General features: G+C 36.3%; 1 protein-coding gene across 1 annotated transcript in view; it reads left to right on the forward strand.

Annotated features, from left to right (window-relative positions):
• Positions 1-15,862, forward strand: part of LOC100665810 (phospholipid-transporting ATPase IB) — a 267,082-nt gene that overhangs the window by 182,156 nt on the left and 69,064 nt on the right. The window contains exons 21-22 of the mRNA XM_064275196.1: positions 9,167-9,251; positions 10,901-11,040. Coding sequence (XP_064131266.1) covers positions 9,167-9,251; positions 10,901-11,040 — 225 coding nt within the window. The remainder of the gene's footprint in view (positions 1-9,166; positions 9,252-10,900; positions 11,041-15,862) is intronic.

Consider the following 15,862-nt stretch of genomic DNA (forward strand, 5'->3'; position numbering starts at 1 on the left):
CAAGCACAATGTGAAATAGGAGTGGTGATAAAGGGCATCCTTGTCTTTTTCCTGTTCTCAAGGGGAGTGTTTTCAGCTTCTCTCCATTAAGATTGCGGGTGGCCATTTGTTTTTTGTGTAGATGGTCTTTATTATGTTGGGATATTTCCCTTCTATACCTATTTTATTAGGAGTTTTTTTAATCAAGAATTTGTGTTGGGCTTTTCTTTGTCAATTGAGAAGATCATGTGGTTCTTTCCTTTTGTTTTTTTTATGTGGTGGATTACATTGATTAATTTTCTAATGTTGAACCAACCTTGCATACATGGTATGAATCCTACTTGGTCGTGTTGTATTATTTTTTTATATGATGCTGAAGCCTATTGGCTAGAATTTTTGCATTTAAATTCCTGAGAGATATTGGTCTGTAATTTTCTTTTTTGTAGGTGCCTGTCTGGTTTTTTTTTTTTTTTTTTTGGTCTGGTTTTGGTATCAAGATTATGCTGGCTTCATAGGATGAATTTGGAAGTATCTTTTCTATGTTCTCAAATAGTTTGAATAGTACTGGTGCAAGTTCTTCTATGAATGTTTGATAGAATTCTCCCGTGAAGCCATCTGGGCCATCTGTTGTTGTTGTTGTTGGGAGGCTTTTTAAAATTACCTTTTGATCTCTTCTCTTGTTATGGGTATGTTCAGATTTTCAACTTCAGTTTGTGTTAGTTTGGGTAGGTAGTGTGTTCCCAGAAATTTGTCCATTTCCTCCAGGTTTTCAAATTTGTTTTGGAGTATAGTTTTTCAGAATACTCTGTTATGATCCCTTTTATTTCAGTTGGGTCTGTTGTAACGTCCCCCATGTCATTCCTTATTTGGGTTATTGGCATCCTATCCTGTTTTTCTTTTGTCCATTTGGCCAATGGTTTTTTGATTTTATTGTTTCTTTCAAAGAACCAACTTTGAGTTTTGTTGATTCTTTCAAGAAGGGGCAGAGACGGCATACACAGCTAGATGTGTGGGAGAAAGGAGAGGAAGGAAGGGAGAGAGAGATAAGAAACTGAGAGAGAAAAAAAATTGTGCTGAGGGAGCTCACCAGTGGGGCATTGAGGACCAGGGAAGCCATGTGCTGGAGGTTCCCCAGCCATGTTGTATGGCACAGCCTGTGAAGAAGCAGCGGAGACAGCACATGTGACCAGGTGGGTGGGAGAAAGGAAAGTAGAGAGAGACAAGAAACCGAGGGGAAAAAAAGTGAAAAAAAAAAAAATGGTGCTAAGAGAGAATACCGATGTGGCTGCGCAGACCAGGGAAACTGTAATACAACAGAAAGGAAAGGAAGGAGATGAGAGAGAAGGAAGAAACAAAAAGAAGCCAAAACAACAACAAAAATATCACACTGAAGGAGCCGGCTGGTCAGGGCAGGGCAAATCCAAGTGGCAGAGGCTGCACAGAGGGAAGAAGGGCAGGGGAAGGGAAAGCATGTATCCCTAGTTACCGGGTGCCACGTCTCATGTTGGCAGCTCCATGAATTTGCCTTCCCATAATCCCTCTCTGCCACTCCCAGTGGCTGAGGTCCAAGATGGTGAATTCATGCTTTGTTTGCTGGTAGGTGACCTCCACTCTGCAGCTCTCCTTGTTCTCTGTTCTCTGTCAGTTTCCTATTCCATTTGGTGCTTGGTTGAGTTCTTTATGCCTTCATTTGATGCTTAGGTTTCCAGGATTGACGTTTGTATCTGTTTTACTTAGTTTCTTGGGTCTTTGCTTCAGAGGAATGGCGTGGTGCTTCTGTCTACAGTGCCATCCTGGATCTTTGAATTAATTTTCCAATATGGTATGAACCTTGTGTAGAAGATCATTTTTTACATATGAATATTCAATTTTCTAGTACCATTTGTTTAACAGCATATTCTTTCTCCACCGAATTGCCTTCACACTTTTACAAAAAAAAATCAGTGTTCGTATATGTGTGGGCCTATTTCTGTACTCTATTTTCATTCACTGTTCTATTTATCTATCTTCATACCAATTCCACACTGTCTTGGTTACTGTCCCTTTATAATAAGTGTTAAAATCAGATATCATTAGTTCTCCTTTGTCCTTTTTCGTAATTGTTTTGGATATTCTAGGATATTTTCATTTCCATATGAGTTTTAAAATCGGTATGTCAATTTCTATGAAAAAGTCTGTGGGGATTTTTTGTTTTTAGGGACTGTGTTAAACCTCTAGATCAATTTGGAGAACAATTGACTTCATATAAAATATTGAGTCTTCTGATACCTGAACATGGTATATAAAAAAAAAAAAATCAAGCCCATTGCCATTAAGTTGATTCTGACTCATATCAACCTATCTCCATTTATTTAGATGTTTGTTTCCCCAATGTCTCGTAGTTTTCAGTGTACAGATCCTACATGTATTTTGTCAGATTTATCCTTAATATTTCATACTTTTCATGTTATGGATTGAATTGTGTCCTGCCAAAATATGTGTTATAAATCCTAACCTCTATGCCTGTGGTCATAACTCCATTTGGGAATGAGTTATTTGTTATGTTAATGAGGTAGGATTAGTGTTGGGTGTGTCTTGAGTCAATCTCTTACAAAATATGAAAAAAGTAAGCAGAGATACCCAGCAGAGATAGGAGAAGATAAATGCCAAGCCACAAGGAGGTCTCCAAGGAACCAGGAAATAGAAGCTGAAGAGACAAAGACCTTCACTCAGAGCTGAGAGAGATAACCTTCCTTTACAGCTGGTACCCTGAATTTGAACTTTTAACCTCCTCAATGTGAGAAAATAAATTTGTGTTTGTTAAAGCCATCCACTTGTGGTATTTCTGTTATAGTAGCACTAGATCACAGGGGCTATGTTAAATCTCTAGATCAATTTTGGGGACAATTGATGTGGTAAAAAATATTGAGTCTTCTGATACATGAACATGGTATATATCTCCATTTATTTAGGTCTTATTTTCTCAACATTTTGTAGCTTTCGGTATATAGATCCTACACATATTTTGTCAGATTTACCTTAAATAATTCATATTTTTCATGCCATTGTAAATAGTGTTTTTAAAATTTCAATTTCTGATTGTTTATTGCTGTATATAGAAAACAATTGGCTTTTGTTCGTTCTATCTTGCACCCTGAAACCTTGCAAAACTCACCTAATCATTCTAGTAGCTTTTTAATAGCCTCCATCAGATTTTCTACATAAATGATCATGTTGTCTATGAATAAAGACAGTTTAGTTCTTTTTTCTCAATACGGGCTTCTTTTATTTCTTTTTCTTATTATCCTGGCTACAGCCTCCAGTACAATGTTGAATAGAAGTGGAGAGGGCAAACATCCTTGTCTTCTTCCTGATCTTTGGACAAAAGAATTCAGTCTTTCATTGTTAAGGATAATATTTAACTCTACCTTTGTTGTAAATGCTCTTTATTAGATTAAGAAGGTTCCTTTCTATTCCTAGTTTGTAGAGTCTTTTTATCAATGGTAGATGTGGGATTTTTTCAAATGGTTTTTCTGCATTGGCTGAGATGCTAATATGGTTTTTCATTTTTTGTTTGTTAATATGGTAAACTATATTGATTCTTTTTTTAATATATATTAAATCTATCTTGTCTTCCTGGGATAAACCCTACATGGTCATGTTGTAGTATTCCTTTAAATCTATAAAACCCATTGCCAACGAATTGATTCCAACTCATAATGACCGTATAGGACAGAGTAGAGCTGCCCTATAGGGTTTCCAAGGAGCGGCTGGTGGATTGGAACTGCCGACATTTGGTTAGCAGCTGAGCTCTTAACCACTTTGTATAGTTGAATTGAATTTCAAAAAAAAAATTTATTTTTAGAATTTTGGTTCTACTTCAAGAAGGGTAGTGATTTTTCACTTTCTTTGCTTGTAATGCTCTTGTCTAACTTTGGTATCAGAATAATGCTGGCCATGTAGAATGAAGGGCAAGTATTCCCTCCTTCTCCATTTTCTGAAAAAGTGTGCATAGAATTGGGACTATTTGTTTCTCAAATGTTTTCTAGAACTCAATAAGCCATCTGGATCTGAGGGGTCATTTCTGTGCGAAGTTTTCTAACTTCAAATTCAATTTGATTAATACTATAGGGCTATTCAGAATATGTCTTTCCTATTGAGTTCGTTTTGGTTTGTGTTTTCCATAGAGTTTGTATATTTCATCTAAGTTATCAAAGTTATTGGCATAAAGATGTTCATAATGTTCACTTTTTCATCTTTTTAATATCTGTAGAATTTATAATGATGCTACTTCTCTCATTTCTGATTTTGATAATTTATGTCTTCTCTCTTTTCTCCTAATTAGATTGGCCAGAGTGTTATTAATTTTATTGATCTTCACAAAGAACCAGGTTTCAGTTTTACTGATTTTTTTAAATGTCTTTGTCTCCATTTCATTGATTTTCACTCTTAACTTTATTAGTTTCCTCCTTTTGCTTACTTTGGGTTTTATTTGCTCCTCTTTTTCTAATTTCTTAAAGTGGAAATCAATTTGAGACTTTTTTAATATAAATGTTTAGTGCTATAAATTTCCCCTAACTATGGCTTTAGCAGCATCCCGTGAATTTTGATAGGTTGTGTTTTTATTTTCATTCAGTTCAAAATATTTTAATTTTGTGTTTCATTTCTTCTTTGACCCATGAGTTATTTTGAAATATTTTATTTAGTTTCCAAATATTTGGGTATTTTTCAGAGATATTTTGTTACCAATTTCTAATTTAACTCCAATATATTAAGAGAACATATTTTCTATGACTTATTGTTGTTAGGTGCCACTGAATTTGTTCCGACTCATAGCGACCCTATGTACCATGGAACAGAACACTGCCCAGCCCTTCACCATGCTCACAATCAGTGTTATGCTTGAGCCCCTTGTTGCAGCCACTGTGTCAATCCGTCTCATTGAGGGTCTTCCTCTTTTCTGCTAATCCTATACTTTACCAAGCATGATGCCCTTCTCTAGGGACTGATCCCTTCTGACAACATGTCCAAAGTGTGTAAGACAAAGTCTCACCATCCTTGCTTCTAAGGAGCATTCTGGTTGTACTTCTTCCAAGACAGATTTGTTCATTCTTTTGGTAGTCCATGGTATATTCAATACTCTTCAGCAACACCACAATTTGAAGGCATCAACTCTTTTTCAGTATTCCTTATTCATTGTTCAGCTTTCTTATCATATGATGTTATTGAAAATACCATGGCTTGGGTCAGGCACACCTTAGTCTTCAAGGTGACATCTTTGCTTTTCAACACTCTAAAGGGGTCCTTTGCAGCAGATTTGACCAGTGCAGTGCATCTTTTGATTTCTTAACTGCTGCTTCTATGGGTGTTGATTGTGGATCCATGTAAAATGAAATCCTTGACAACTTCAAACTTTTCTCCATTTATCATGATGTTGCTTATTGGTCCAGTTGTGAGGGTTTTTATTTCTTTTATGTTCAGGTGTAATCCATCCTGAAGGCTATAGTCCTTGATCTTCATCAGTAAATGCTTCAAGTCCTCTTCACTTTCGACAAGAAAGATTGTGTCATCTGCATAATGCAGGTCATTGATGAGCCTTCCTCCAATCCTGATGCCCTGTTCTTCATAGAGTCCAGATTCTCTGATTATTTGCTCAGCATACAGATTGAATAGGTATGGTGAAAGAATGCAACCCTGATGCACACCTTTCCTGACTTTAAACCACACAGCGTCACCTTGTTCTGTCCAAACAAATGCCCCTTGATCTATGTACAGGTTCCTCATAAGCACAAATTAAGTGTTCTGGAATTCCCATTCTTTGCAATGTTATCCATAATTTTTTTGTGTGTGTGTTTATATGACTTGAATACTTCTAATTTTATTAAGACTTATTTTAGGGTTCAGATTACTACCTATCTTGTTAAATGTTTTGTGTAGTTAAAAAGGATGAATATTCTGCTGCTTGAGGATGGTGTTTTATAACTAACAATTAGGTCAAGTTGGTTTATACTGTTGTTAGCTGCCATTGAGTCAGTCTCAACTCATGGTGACCCTATGCAAAACAGAATAAAATGCTGTTTTGTGTCATCCCCATGATCAGTTGCATGTCTGACTGTTGTGATCTGTAGAATTTTCATTGGCTGATTTTGTCATAGTCCATCTTAATCTGGAAGCTCTTTTTAAACTGTTCAGCATCATAGCAACATGCAAGCCTCCACTAACAGACATGTGGTGGCTGAGCATGCGGTGCATTGGCTGGGAATCAAACCCAGGTCTCCTGCATGGTGTTGTTCAAATATTCCCTATCCTTAATGACTTTTTGTTTACCAATTCTATCAATTATTGAAATGAGGATATTGAAACCCTTAACAATAATTGTGGATTTGTGTATTTTTCCTTGAAGTTCTATTAGTTTTTGATTTATGTATTTTGAAGCTCTGTTATTGGGTACATTAACATTTGGGACTGTTACTTCCTCTTGATGAATGATCCATTTGTCATTATGAAATGATTTTCTTTATCCCTGGCAATATTCTTTACTCTGAAATCTATTTTATCTGATATTAATATATTGCCATTTCAGGTTTCCTTGAGTAGTTAACATTAGTCAAGCATGATACATCTTTTTCCCTCCTTGTGATGGTTAAGATTGTGTGTCAACTTGGCTGGGCCATGGTTCTCAGTGTTTATGTGTGGTCACTCCCACAATGGGATCTGCTGTGAGTAGCCAATCAGTTGAAAGGGAGTTTCCTTGAGCATGTAGCCTGCATCTGAATACAAGTAACATTCTCACTTTTGCCCACTCTGGATCCTCATCTGCCTTTTGTTCATCCGACCTCTAGTTCTTGGGACTTGCAGTAGCAGTTTACCTGCCAGTCTTGGGATTCGTCAATCTTCACAACCTGTGAGCAAGAGTCTTGCTTTCTGACCTGCCAGTCTTGGATTTGCCAGCCCCTGCTGCTACATGAATCAGGAGAAGCCTATATCCTGATCTATGGACTTGGGACATTCCAGCCTCTACAATCGTGTGAACTGTTTCCTTGATATAAATATTTGTGTTTATACTTTTTACTGGTTTTGCCTCTCTAGAGAACCCAGCCTAAGACAATCCTTTTAACATATTTAAAATGTGTTTTTTTTTTTTTTTAGAGATTTCGTTCTTGCATTTTTATCCATCCTTAACACCCCTGCTTTTTAATTTGGGTATTTATACTGTTAACATTTAGTGTGGTTATCTATATAAAAAAAAAATAGTCAGGTTTAAATTTATCATCTTGCCTCTTATGCATGTGGAAACTATGCAATGAATAAGCAAGACCAAAGAAGATTTGATGCCTTCGAATTATGGTGTTGATGAAGAATATTGAATATACCATGGGCTGCCAAAAGAATGAACAAATTTGTCTTGGAAGAAGTACAGCCAGGATGCTCCTTAGAAGCAAAGATTGTGAGACTTTGTCTCACATACTTTGGACATGTTATCAGGAGAGATCAGTCCCTGGAGAAGAATATCATGGTTGGTAAAGTACAGGGTCAACTAAAAAGAGGAACACCTTCAACAAGATGGATTGACACAGTGGCTGCAACAATGGGCTCAAGCATGATGATGATTATGAGGATGACGCAGGACTGGGCAGTGTTTTGTTCTGTTGTACATAGGGTCACTCAGAGTTGAAACCAACTTGACGGCACCTAACAACATTTATTTTCTATTCTGTCTGTTCTTTTTTTCTCCTGCCTTCTTTCAGATTAGGAGCTTTGGTGGCACAGTTGGTAAAGTGCTCAGCTGTTAAACAAAAAGTTGGCAGTTCAAATCCACTAGGTGCTCCATGGGAGAAAGATGTAGTATTCTACTTCTGTAAAGATTTACAGCCTTGGAAACCCTGTGAGGCAATTCTACTCTGTCCTATAGGGGTACTATGAGTCAGAATCAGCTCAGCAGTAGTGGGTTTGGTTTTAGTTTTTTGTCTTTTGGATTACTTGAATACTTTTTTATTCCAGTTCACCCCACCACCACTTTTTTTTTTATTTACAGCTTATAATAGGCATTTTTAATTTATTTTATTCTACCTTTATTCTTCCTTCAAGTGATATTATACTACTTCACATGTAAGAGCCATAAACGGTATACTTTCATTTCTCTCCTCCCAATCTTTGTGCTAGTGTTATCCTACGTTTGTTCTTTTATAAGTGTTCAAAACTCCACCCTGCATTGTTATTAATTTGTTTAAATAGTCAACTATCTTTTAAAATGAATCAAAAGCAAGAAAAAAATATTATATATATGTATATATATATCCATGACATTGCCATTTCCAGTACTCTTCAGATTCATGTTTGCATTTGATATCAACTTCTTTCTGTCTGAAGGACTTCCTTTAGTATAGTTTGTAGTTTGGGTTGCAGGTGATAATATTTTTCAGCCTGAATATGTCTGGAAAAATTTTTATTTCATTTTTTTCACCTTCACATTTGAGATGTATTTTGCTGAGTATAGAACTCTTGGTTGACCTTTTTTTTTTCTTTCTTTCAGTACTTTAAAGATGTCACTCCATTGTCTTCACACTTGCATTGTTTCAATGAGAAACCTGTTATCTCTGTTCCTTTGTATGTAACATATTTTTTCCTCTGTCTACTTTTAAGGTTTTCTTTTTATCACTTGCTTTGAGTGATTTGATAATGAGCTGTGTTGGTGTTTTTTTGTTGTTGTTTTTTTCTTGTTTATAGTCGTTTATAGGGGATGTAAGACAGTGATATCTTACTTTTACTATCCCTTCTGTTTTGTGGTCTTCACCAACACGTTTTATTTGCAGGATCAGATTTTAGTTTAAAGTGACTAGGCCAATTCATACTTTAAAGCTTATTTCTGAATTCATTCTGAAATTGTATTTTACTGTGGCTAGTGCTGCACTCAGCTGCTAACTGAAAGATTGGCAGTTTGAACCCATCCAGCAGCTCTGTGGGAGAAAGACCTGGCATGTGCTCCCATAAGGATTACAGCCGAGCAAACCCTGTGGAGCAGTTCTCTCCTGTCACAGGGAGTCGACATGAGTCGGAATTTACTCAACGGCACTCAACAACAATGCAAGCTGCTTCATGCCTGTTAGATATAAATGGTAAAACTATAAAGCAATATTTAGAATTCTGACCAGAAGGCCTATATAAGATTGTTGATCACAGGGTTTTTAAAAATGTATATATTTAACAGGATACAGTGATTTATGAGAGACTTTCAGAAGAGTCTTTGTTTGTGGAGGAGACATTAACTCATCTGGAATATTTTGCCACAGAAGGTAGGTGAAAATCTAGTTCCCTCTGGAAGTGTTGTTCTTAAATGTTGACATCGTAACCCTGAATGCATTGCCAGGCACACAGGCAGGCAAGGGGGATGACTTTGTATGTGTAGCTTTGTAATGCCTTCTGTTTGCATAAAGATAAATGGCTCCTCAAACTCTGCTGAGACGTAATTATTACAAGTAGTCCCCCCTTATCCACGGTTTCACTTTTCGAGGTTTCAATTTTTTTTTTAATTGAAACAAGTAAATCAGACAATTACAAGAGTTAGCAGAACCTTCTCTGACTACTCTTCAGGTATGACAGGGTGACATCTTTCAGTAAAGGCACCTGGCTCTTGGAGGGGCATAGAAAGCTGTGTTGGCTGGCCTGCTGCTCCTGACCCTTTCCACACAGGCAGCAGTTTGTCAGTCACATTCAGTTGTCGAGAAAGTATAACATTCAGCAAGCTAGCAGGCTGGGCTTCCCTTAGTTAAGTAGTACTTTTTGGCACTCTTCAGGGCAGCACTTCCTCCCAGCTTCAGATCACCAGCTGGGGAGAAAAAGGACCAAAGACACACATTTCATTTTAGAAACACATTTACACATAAACCTGATGCTACACAATCAAGATCATCCAAAAAGGCTTCTCTTTTTTTTTTTGGTGGGGTGCTGGGGGAGTGCTCTCTCATCTCCTGGTTAACATTCACATTAGAAAAACCCCTGTCAGAAAAGGAAAAGAAAATTGCCTTTTTATCTTTATCTAGACATACAGTCAGACATTCATAGCCCAGGGACTACCTGTATTTCCACAAAGAGAAGTTGGGGTTTCGTTCTCGTTCTTACTCTTCTCAAAAAGCTACACCATTTGAGCAATAAAAACCATGTGTAAGTGCTGGCTATGAGGCCCCAGCAGCCTCCCCTCTCCCTCTTACTGGGCAAAGGAGTTTCAACATGCATCAACACCGCCATCTACTGTTTCACCTGCGTGACGTATGGAGCAGGCTTGGAGGGTGACCAGGGGCCAGGTGGGAGTCCAGGGGCTACTGTTGCAAGGCCTGCCTCTTGCAGTAGTTGCTGTAGGCCTCCTTGAACATGGCTTCAGAGGGGAACTGGGCCTTCAGCAGTCCTACTTTGTCCTATGTGGTCACTATGAGTGGGAATCAACTTGACAGAAATGGTTATTAAGTGCCATACACTATTCTCAGCTTCTGGGACATCACTGAACAAAATACAGAAAACTCATGCTCTCATGGAATTTACTAGTAAATATAATGCCAGGTGGTGATAAGTGCTGTAAAGAAAAATGAAGCAGGAGAAGGGGACTAGAGAGTGGTGGCCTCAATGCCACCTTATTTAGGGTGATAAAATGGCATTGAGGCAGAGACTGAAGAAAGTGAAGGGGAGAGCCATATGGCTATCTGGAAAGTATTCAAGGTAAAAGGTAGAGCAGTAAAAGGTAAGAGTCTGGGAGCAAGATGTCACTGTTAGCAAGGGAGAGAAGGGCAGAAGAAACATCAACAAGGTAGCCAGGGGCAAATCAGGGAGGGCCTTGAAGGACTTCACATTCACACAACCTCTAAAATACTTTTGGATTTTATTTTCAAATGCCTCTCTTGTCCCTGGTCACTGGCAGCATGACCAGGAGATACCACATTCTTTCTTGCAGGTCTGAGAACTCTCTGTATTGCTTATACTGATTTAACTGAGGATGACTACGAAGAATGGCTAAAGGGGTATAAAGAAGCCAGTACAGTTTTAGAAGACAGAAGTAAAAGACTAGAAGAATGTTATGATACTATTGAAAAGGTAACATACCCCATACGTACATAAGTGAAGAAAATCTATCCTTCAATGTTTTTGTATGCTGATATGGTTTTTAAAACACAGTTAAATTTTGTTTTTTCCCTTCAAAAGTGTAAATCTGTCCTATCACACTGAAAATTCATGAAATATGTCCTTACAAAAGATTCAAAGTATTTCTTCCTCTTCTGAGTCTAATCATTTCAACCTTGCTATCCTTTTTATAATAACTTTTTCCATATCAAAAGAACATGTTCATTATAAAAAAAAAAAAGCTAGAGTAACAGATGATACTCACCAGTAATGCTGTGCTAATGACTAACATCAGGTGTATAAGCTTCCAGTCTCCTTCTTTATATGTGTGCTGTATATGTAGTGTTCCACTGTGTGTGTTTATCTCTCTCCCTGTCTCTCTCTCACACACACATACAACACAATATTTTCCAATAAAAATTAGCTCATGCTTGTATATTGTTTGGCACATGAATTTTCCTCTTAAAAAATTGGGAACATTTTTCCATTTCATTGAGTATTCTTATATATTAGCTTCTTTGAATACTCCAGGGTGTTCCATTGTATGGATGAGTAATTTGTCATTGTGCTTGCTATCCTGTGGTAGTTATTTTTCCTGTGGGAATCTCATACACCCTGGGTGCTCTGGAGGGTAACTGAATTTGCTTCAGCTGGGACCTCCGGGGTTTCACAGATCCCAGGCCAATTTTTATGCTAGTTTCTTGACTTGGAACTCTTTTGTCATTTGGCTGCATGAATTCTGCATCTCATTCCTGCAGGCCCTTGACCAGAACAAATTTAGATAGGGCTGGTTTATTGAGCTTATTGGCCCTAGGTCCTTTTCAAAACCATAAATTAGAAGATTTGGAATCTAACCTAGCTTCATGCCAAATGCATCAACTCTCAACAGTCTCCTTCATGGGTGATTATTCAGCCTCTGCTGACAAATCACGGTGAAGGGAGTTTAACCTGTTTATGTAATCCACCTCTTGTGTTTCCATTTTGGAACCTTCATTGGTCCTTTCCCAGCTGTAGCAATGTGGCCATACCTTGCTCCCATACGCTGAAAGGAAATCTGGGCAGTTGAAAAGTGGTTTCTGGAGCTTAAAAGACTATGCAAGCATTACTATGGTGATTATTTTTGAATTAACTGGCTATACTATGTTAAGAAATACAGAAATGGTCATTCCTACCCTTACCCAGAATGAAAGAAATGAAAATTCTTCTAAGAGTGATTTCCTAAAGAAAAATGCTCAAGACATAAAGAAAGTCTCTGGCCTCAAGAACTAGGAAGGGAGTTAGAAAATATCTCACTATAACGGAAAAGAAGAACCACAACAGTATGCATGGAATTGTCTGTAAGAGCCACTTTCACAGAACAATTGATCCTGCACTCTTTCGTGTCAGATTACAATATCTACCTACCAGACTACAGAAACTACCAGAGAACAGCAGCTAGAATTGTGGAAATTAGAACAAGCTGTAAGGCAGGTGATAAGACAATCTAACTTTCCTTGGTGAGGACAAAGATGTTCTAAGCCTAGAAAACTACACAAAAAGCACTTAGAAGGTCTGAGGATTAATGTAATCAGTTTTAGACACTAACACAGCACTTTCACACTATTTAACAAACTACTGAATTGGAAATATTACCATCTTAACAATATGAATCTTCTGAACTATGAACATTAAATGTTTTTCCATTTATTTATATCTTTTTTAACTTCTTTCAACAATGTTTTGTAGTTTTTGGAGTATAAATTTTGCACTTCTTTTATAAAATTGTTTCCAGTCCTTTTTTTCTTTCTAATGCTGTTCTGAATGGAATTGTTTACTTAATTTCATTTCAAATTGTATAGAAATTGACTTATTTTTGTGTATCAATCTTGTATTCTGCAACCTTGCCAAACTTGTTTTTTAGTGGATTCCTTGAGATTTTTTATGTACAAAATCATGTCATCTGTGAACAAAGATACTTTTACTTTCCCAATCTGAATGTCTTTTCTTTCTCTCTTTTGCCTAGTTGCCCTGGCTAGAACCTCCAGTACAAGGTTGAATAGAAGCGAGGAGAGCAGATAGTCCTTGTCTTGTTCCTGATCTTAGAGGGACAGCATCCAGTTTTTCACCATGAAGTATGATGTTAGCCATGAATTTTTGGTAGATTCCCTTTGTCAGGCTGAGGGAGTTCTCTTCTATTCCTAGTTTGTTGAGTGTTTTTATCATGAAAGGGTGTTGAATTTTGTCAAATGCTTTTTCTGTGTCTATTGAGAAAATTGTGTGATTTTTGTTTTTTATCCTGTTGGCATGATGTATTACATTAACTGATTTGTGGATGTCAAAATAATATTGTATTCTTGGGATAAATTCCATTTGATTATGGTATATACTTCTTTATATTATGCTGTTGGATTCAATTTGCCAGGATCTGGGTGAGGATTTTTGCATCCATAACCAAATGAAATATTGGTCTGTCATTTTATTTTCATGTGATGTTTTTGTCTTTTTTTTTTTGGTACCAGGATAATACTGGCTTCATAAAATCAATTGGGTGGTATATACCCTTCTCTTCTATTTTTTGGGAAGGTTTGTGAAGAATTGGCATCGATTTTCTTTAAATGTTTGGTAGAATTCAGCAATGAAGCCATAGGGGCCTGGTATTTTCTTCATGGGTAGATTTTTATTACTAGTTCAATCTCTTGGTTTTTTATAGTTCTATGCAGATTTTTCTATTTCTTTTGAGTCAGTTTTTATAGTTTGTGTCTTTCTGGAATTTTTACACTTCTTTTTGATGACCTAATTTGTTGGGATGCAATTGTTCATAATACACCTTATAATTCCTCTAATTTCTGTAAGGTAAATAGTAATGTGCTTTCATTCTTGATTTTAGTAATTTGAATTTTTCTCTCTTTTTTCCTCTTTGTCAGACCAACTAAAGTTTTGTCAATTTTTTAAGAAATATTTTGAAAGAACATACTTTTGATTTTAATTGTTCTCTATTGTTTTTCTATTCTTGATTTTCATTCATTTCTGTTCTAATCTTTACTATTTCCTCTTTCATCTTGCTTTAGCTTTAATATACTCTTCATTTTACAGTGCCTGAAAGTGCAAGGTTAGACTATTGATGTGAGATTTTTTTCTTATTCTAATAAAGGTACTTACAGCTGTAAATTTCCCTCAAATCACTGCTTTAGCTTCATCTCGTAAGTTTTAGTACATCATGTCTTTATTTTAATTTATATCTGAGTATTTTCTATTTTTCCTGGTGATTTATTTTTTGACCCATTCGTTGTTTAGGAATGTTTTCTGTTAATTTCACATATTCGTGAATTAAAAAAATTTTTTTTTCTGTTATTGAGTTATACTCTCATTTCATGATGGCAGAGAACATGCTTTATATCCTTTCCATACTTTTATACTTATTGAGATTAGTTCTATGGTCTAGCATGCGATCTACCCTGGTCAATGTTTTATGTGAAGCTGAGAAGAAAGTGTACTCTGCTGTTGTTGGATGAAGTGTTCTATAGATGTCTGTCAGGTCTAGTTGGTTCATAGTGTTATTTAAGTTTACATTTTCCTTGTTGATTTTGTGTCTAGTTGTTCTGTCCATTACAGAAAGTGGATAGTGTATTCTCCAATTATTATTGTTGAATTATTTCTTTCTTTCTTCGGTTATGTCAGCTTTTGCTTACCATATTTTGAGGCTCTGTTGTTAGGTGCATATATGTTTATAACTGTTATATTTTCCTTTAAGGATTGTCCCTTTTATCATTAAGAAGTGTCCCTCTATGTCATTTTATTTTGTTTTAAAGTCTGCTTTGTCTGATATTAGTATAGTCTGCTTGACTATGTGCTGTGTGCATGATCTCTCTTTTTTCATTCTTTCCTTTTCAATCTATTTGTATCTTTGAATCTAAAGTGTGTCTCCTGTAGAAAGCACATAGTTTGATCTTTTTCGTTAGTTTGTTTTTATTTTAATTTTTCTCCAGTCTGACAGTCTCTGCTTCTTGATTGGATTGTTTAACACATGTACATTTAATGTTATTGTTTATATAGTTGAATTTATATCTGCTATTCTACTTTTTCATTTTCTATATGTCTCATGTCTTTTTTGCTTCTCTTTCCCCTCTATTGCCTTCTTTTGCATCAAGGGAATATTTTCTAGTGTAAAATTTTCATTCCTTTAGTGATTTTTTTCACTATATATTTTTAATAGCTACTCTAACAACAACAACAAAGCAATCACTAATAAAAATTTTATTTTTTTTTTTTATTAGTGATTGCTTTGTTGTTGTTGTTAGGAGCCACTGAATCAATTTCTACTCACAGCAACTCCATGTGGTAGAATAAACTGCCTCATAGGGTTTTCTAGGCTATAATCATTATGGGAGCAGATTTCCGGGTCTTTCTTCTGCTGGGGGGTTCTAACCACCAATCTTTCAGTTAACAGCTGAGTGCTTAACTGTTGCATCAGCAGTGCTCTTCATTGATTGTTCTCGGGATCACTATATACAGCTAACTTATCAGAATCTACTTCAGATCTATACTAGCTTAAAGCCAGCAAGCTATAGAAACCTTACTCCCATATAGCTCTATTCCCTCTTCCCCCTTTTTGTGCTCTTGTTGTTATATATATTACATCTATGTATTTTACAAACTCAACAATACACTGTCATAATTATTGCTTTTATAATTTTATGTCTTGTAAAGAAGCTGAGAGAAGAAAGAGCAAGTATGTATTTATTGAGCCTGTTATGTAACCTTTTTATTTACCATTTCTGTTTCTTTTCTCTTGTTGATTTGAGTTACCATTTGGTGT

Source organism: Loxodonta africana, chromosome 23, assembly GCF_030014295.1.
Source record: "Loxodonta africana isolate mLoxAfr1 chromosome 23, mLoxAfr1.hap2, whole genome shotgun sequence".
NCBI classification, from domain to species: Eukaryota; Metazoa; Chordata; class Mammalia; order Proboscidea; family Elephantidae; genus Loxodonta; species Loxodonta africana.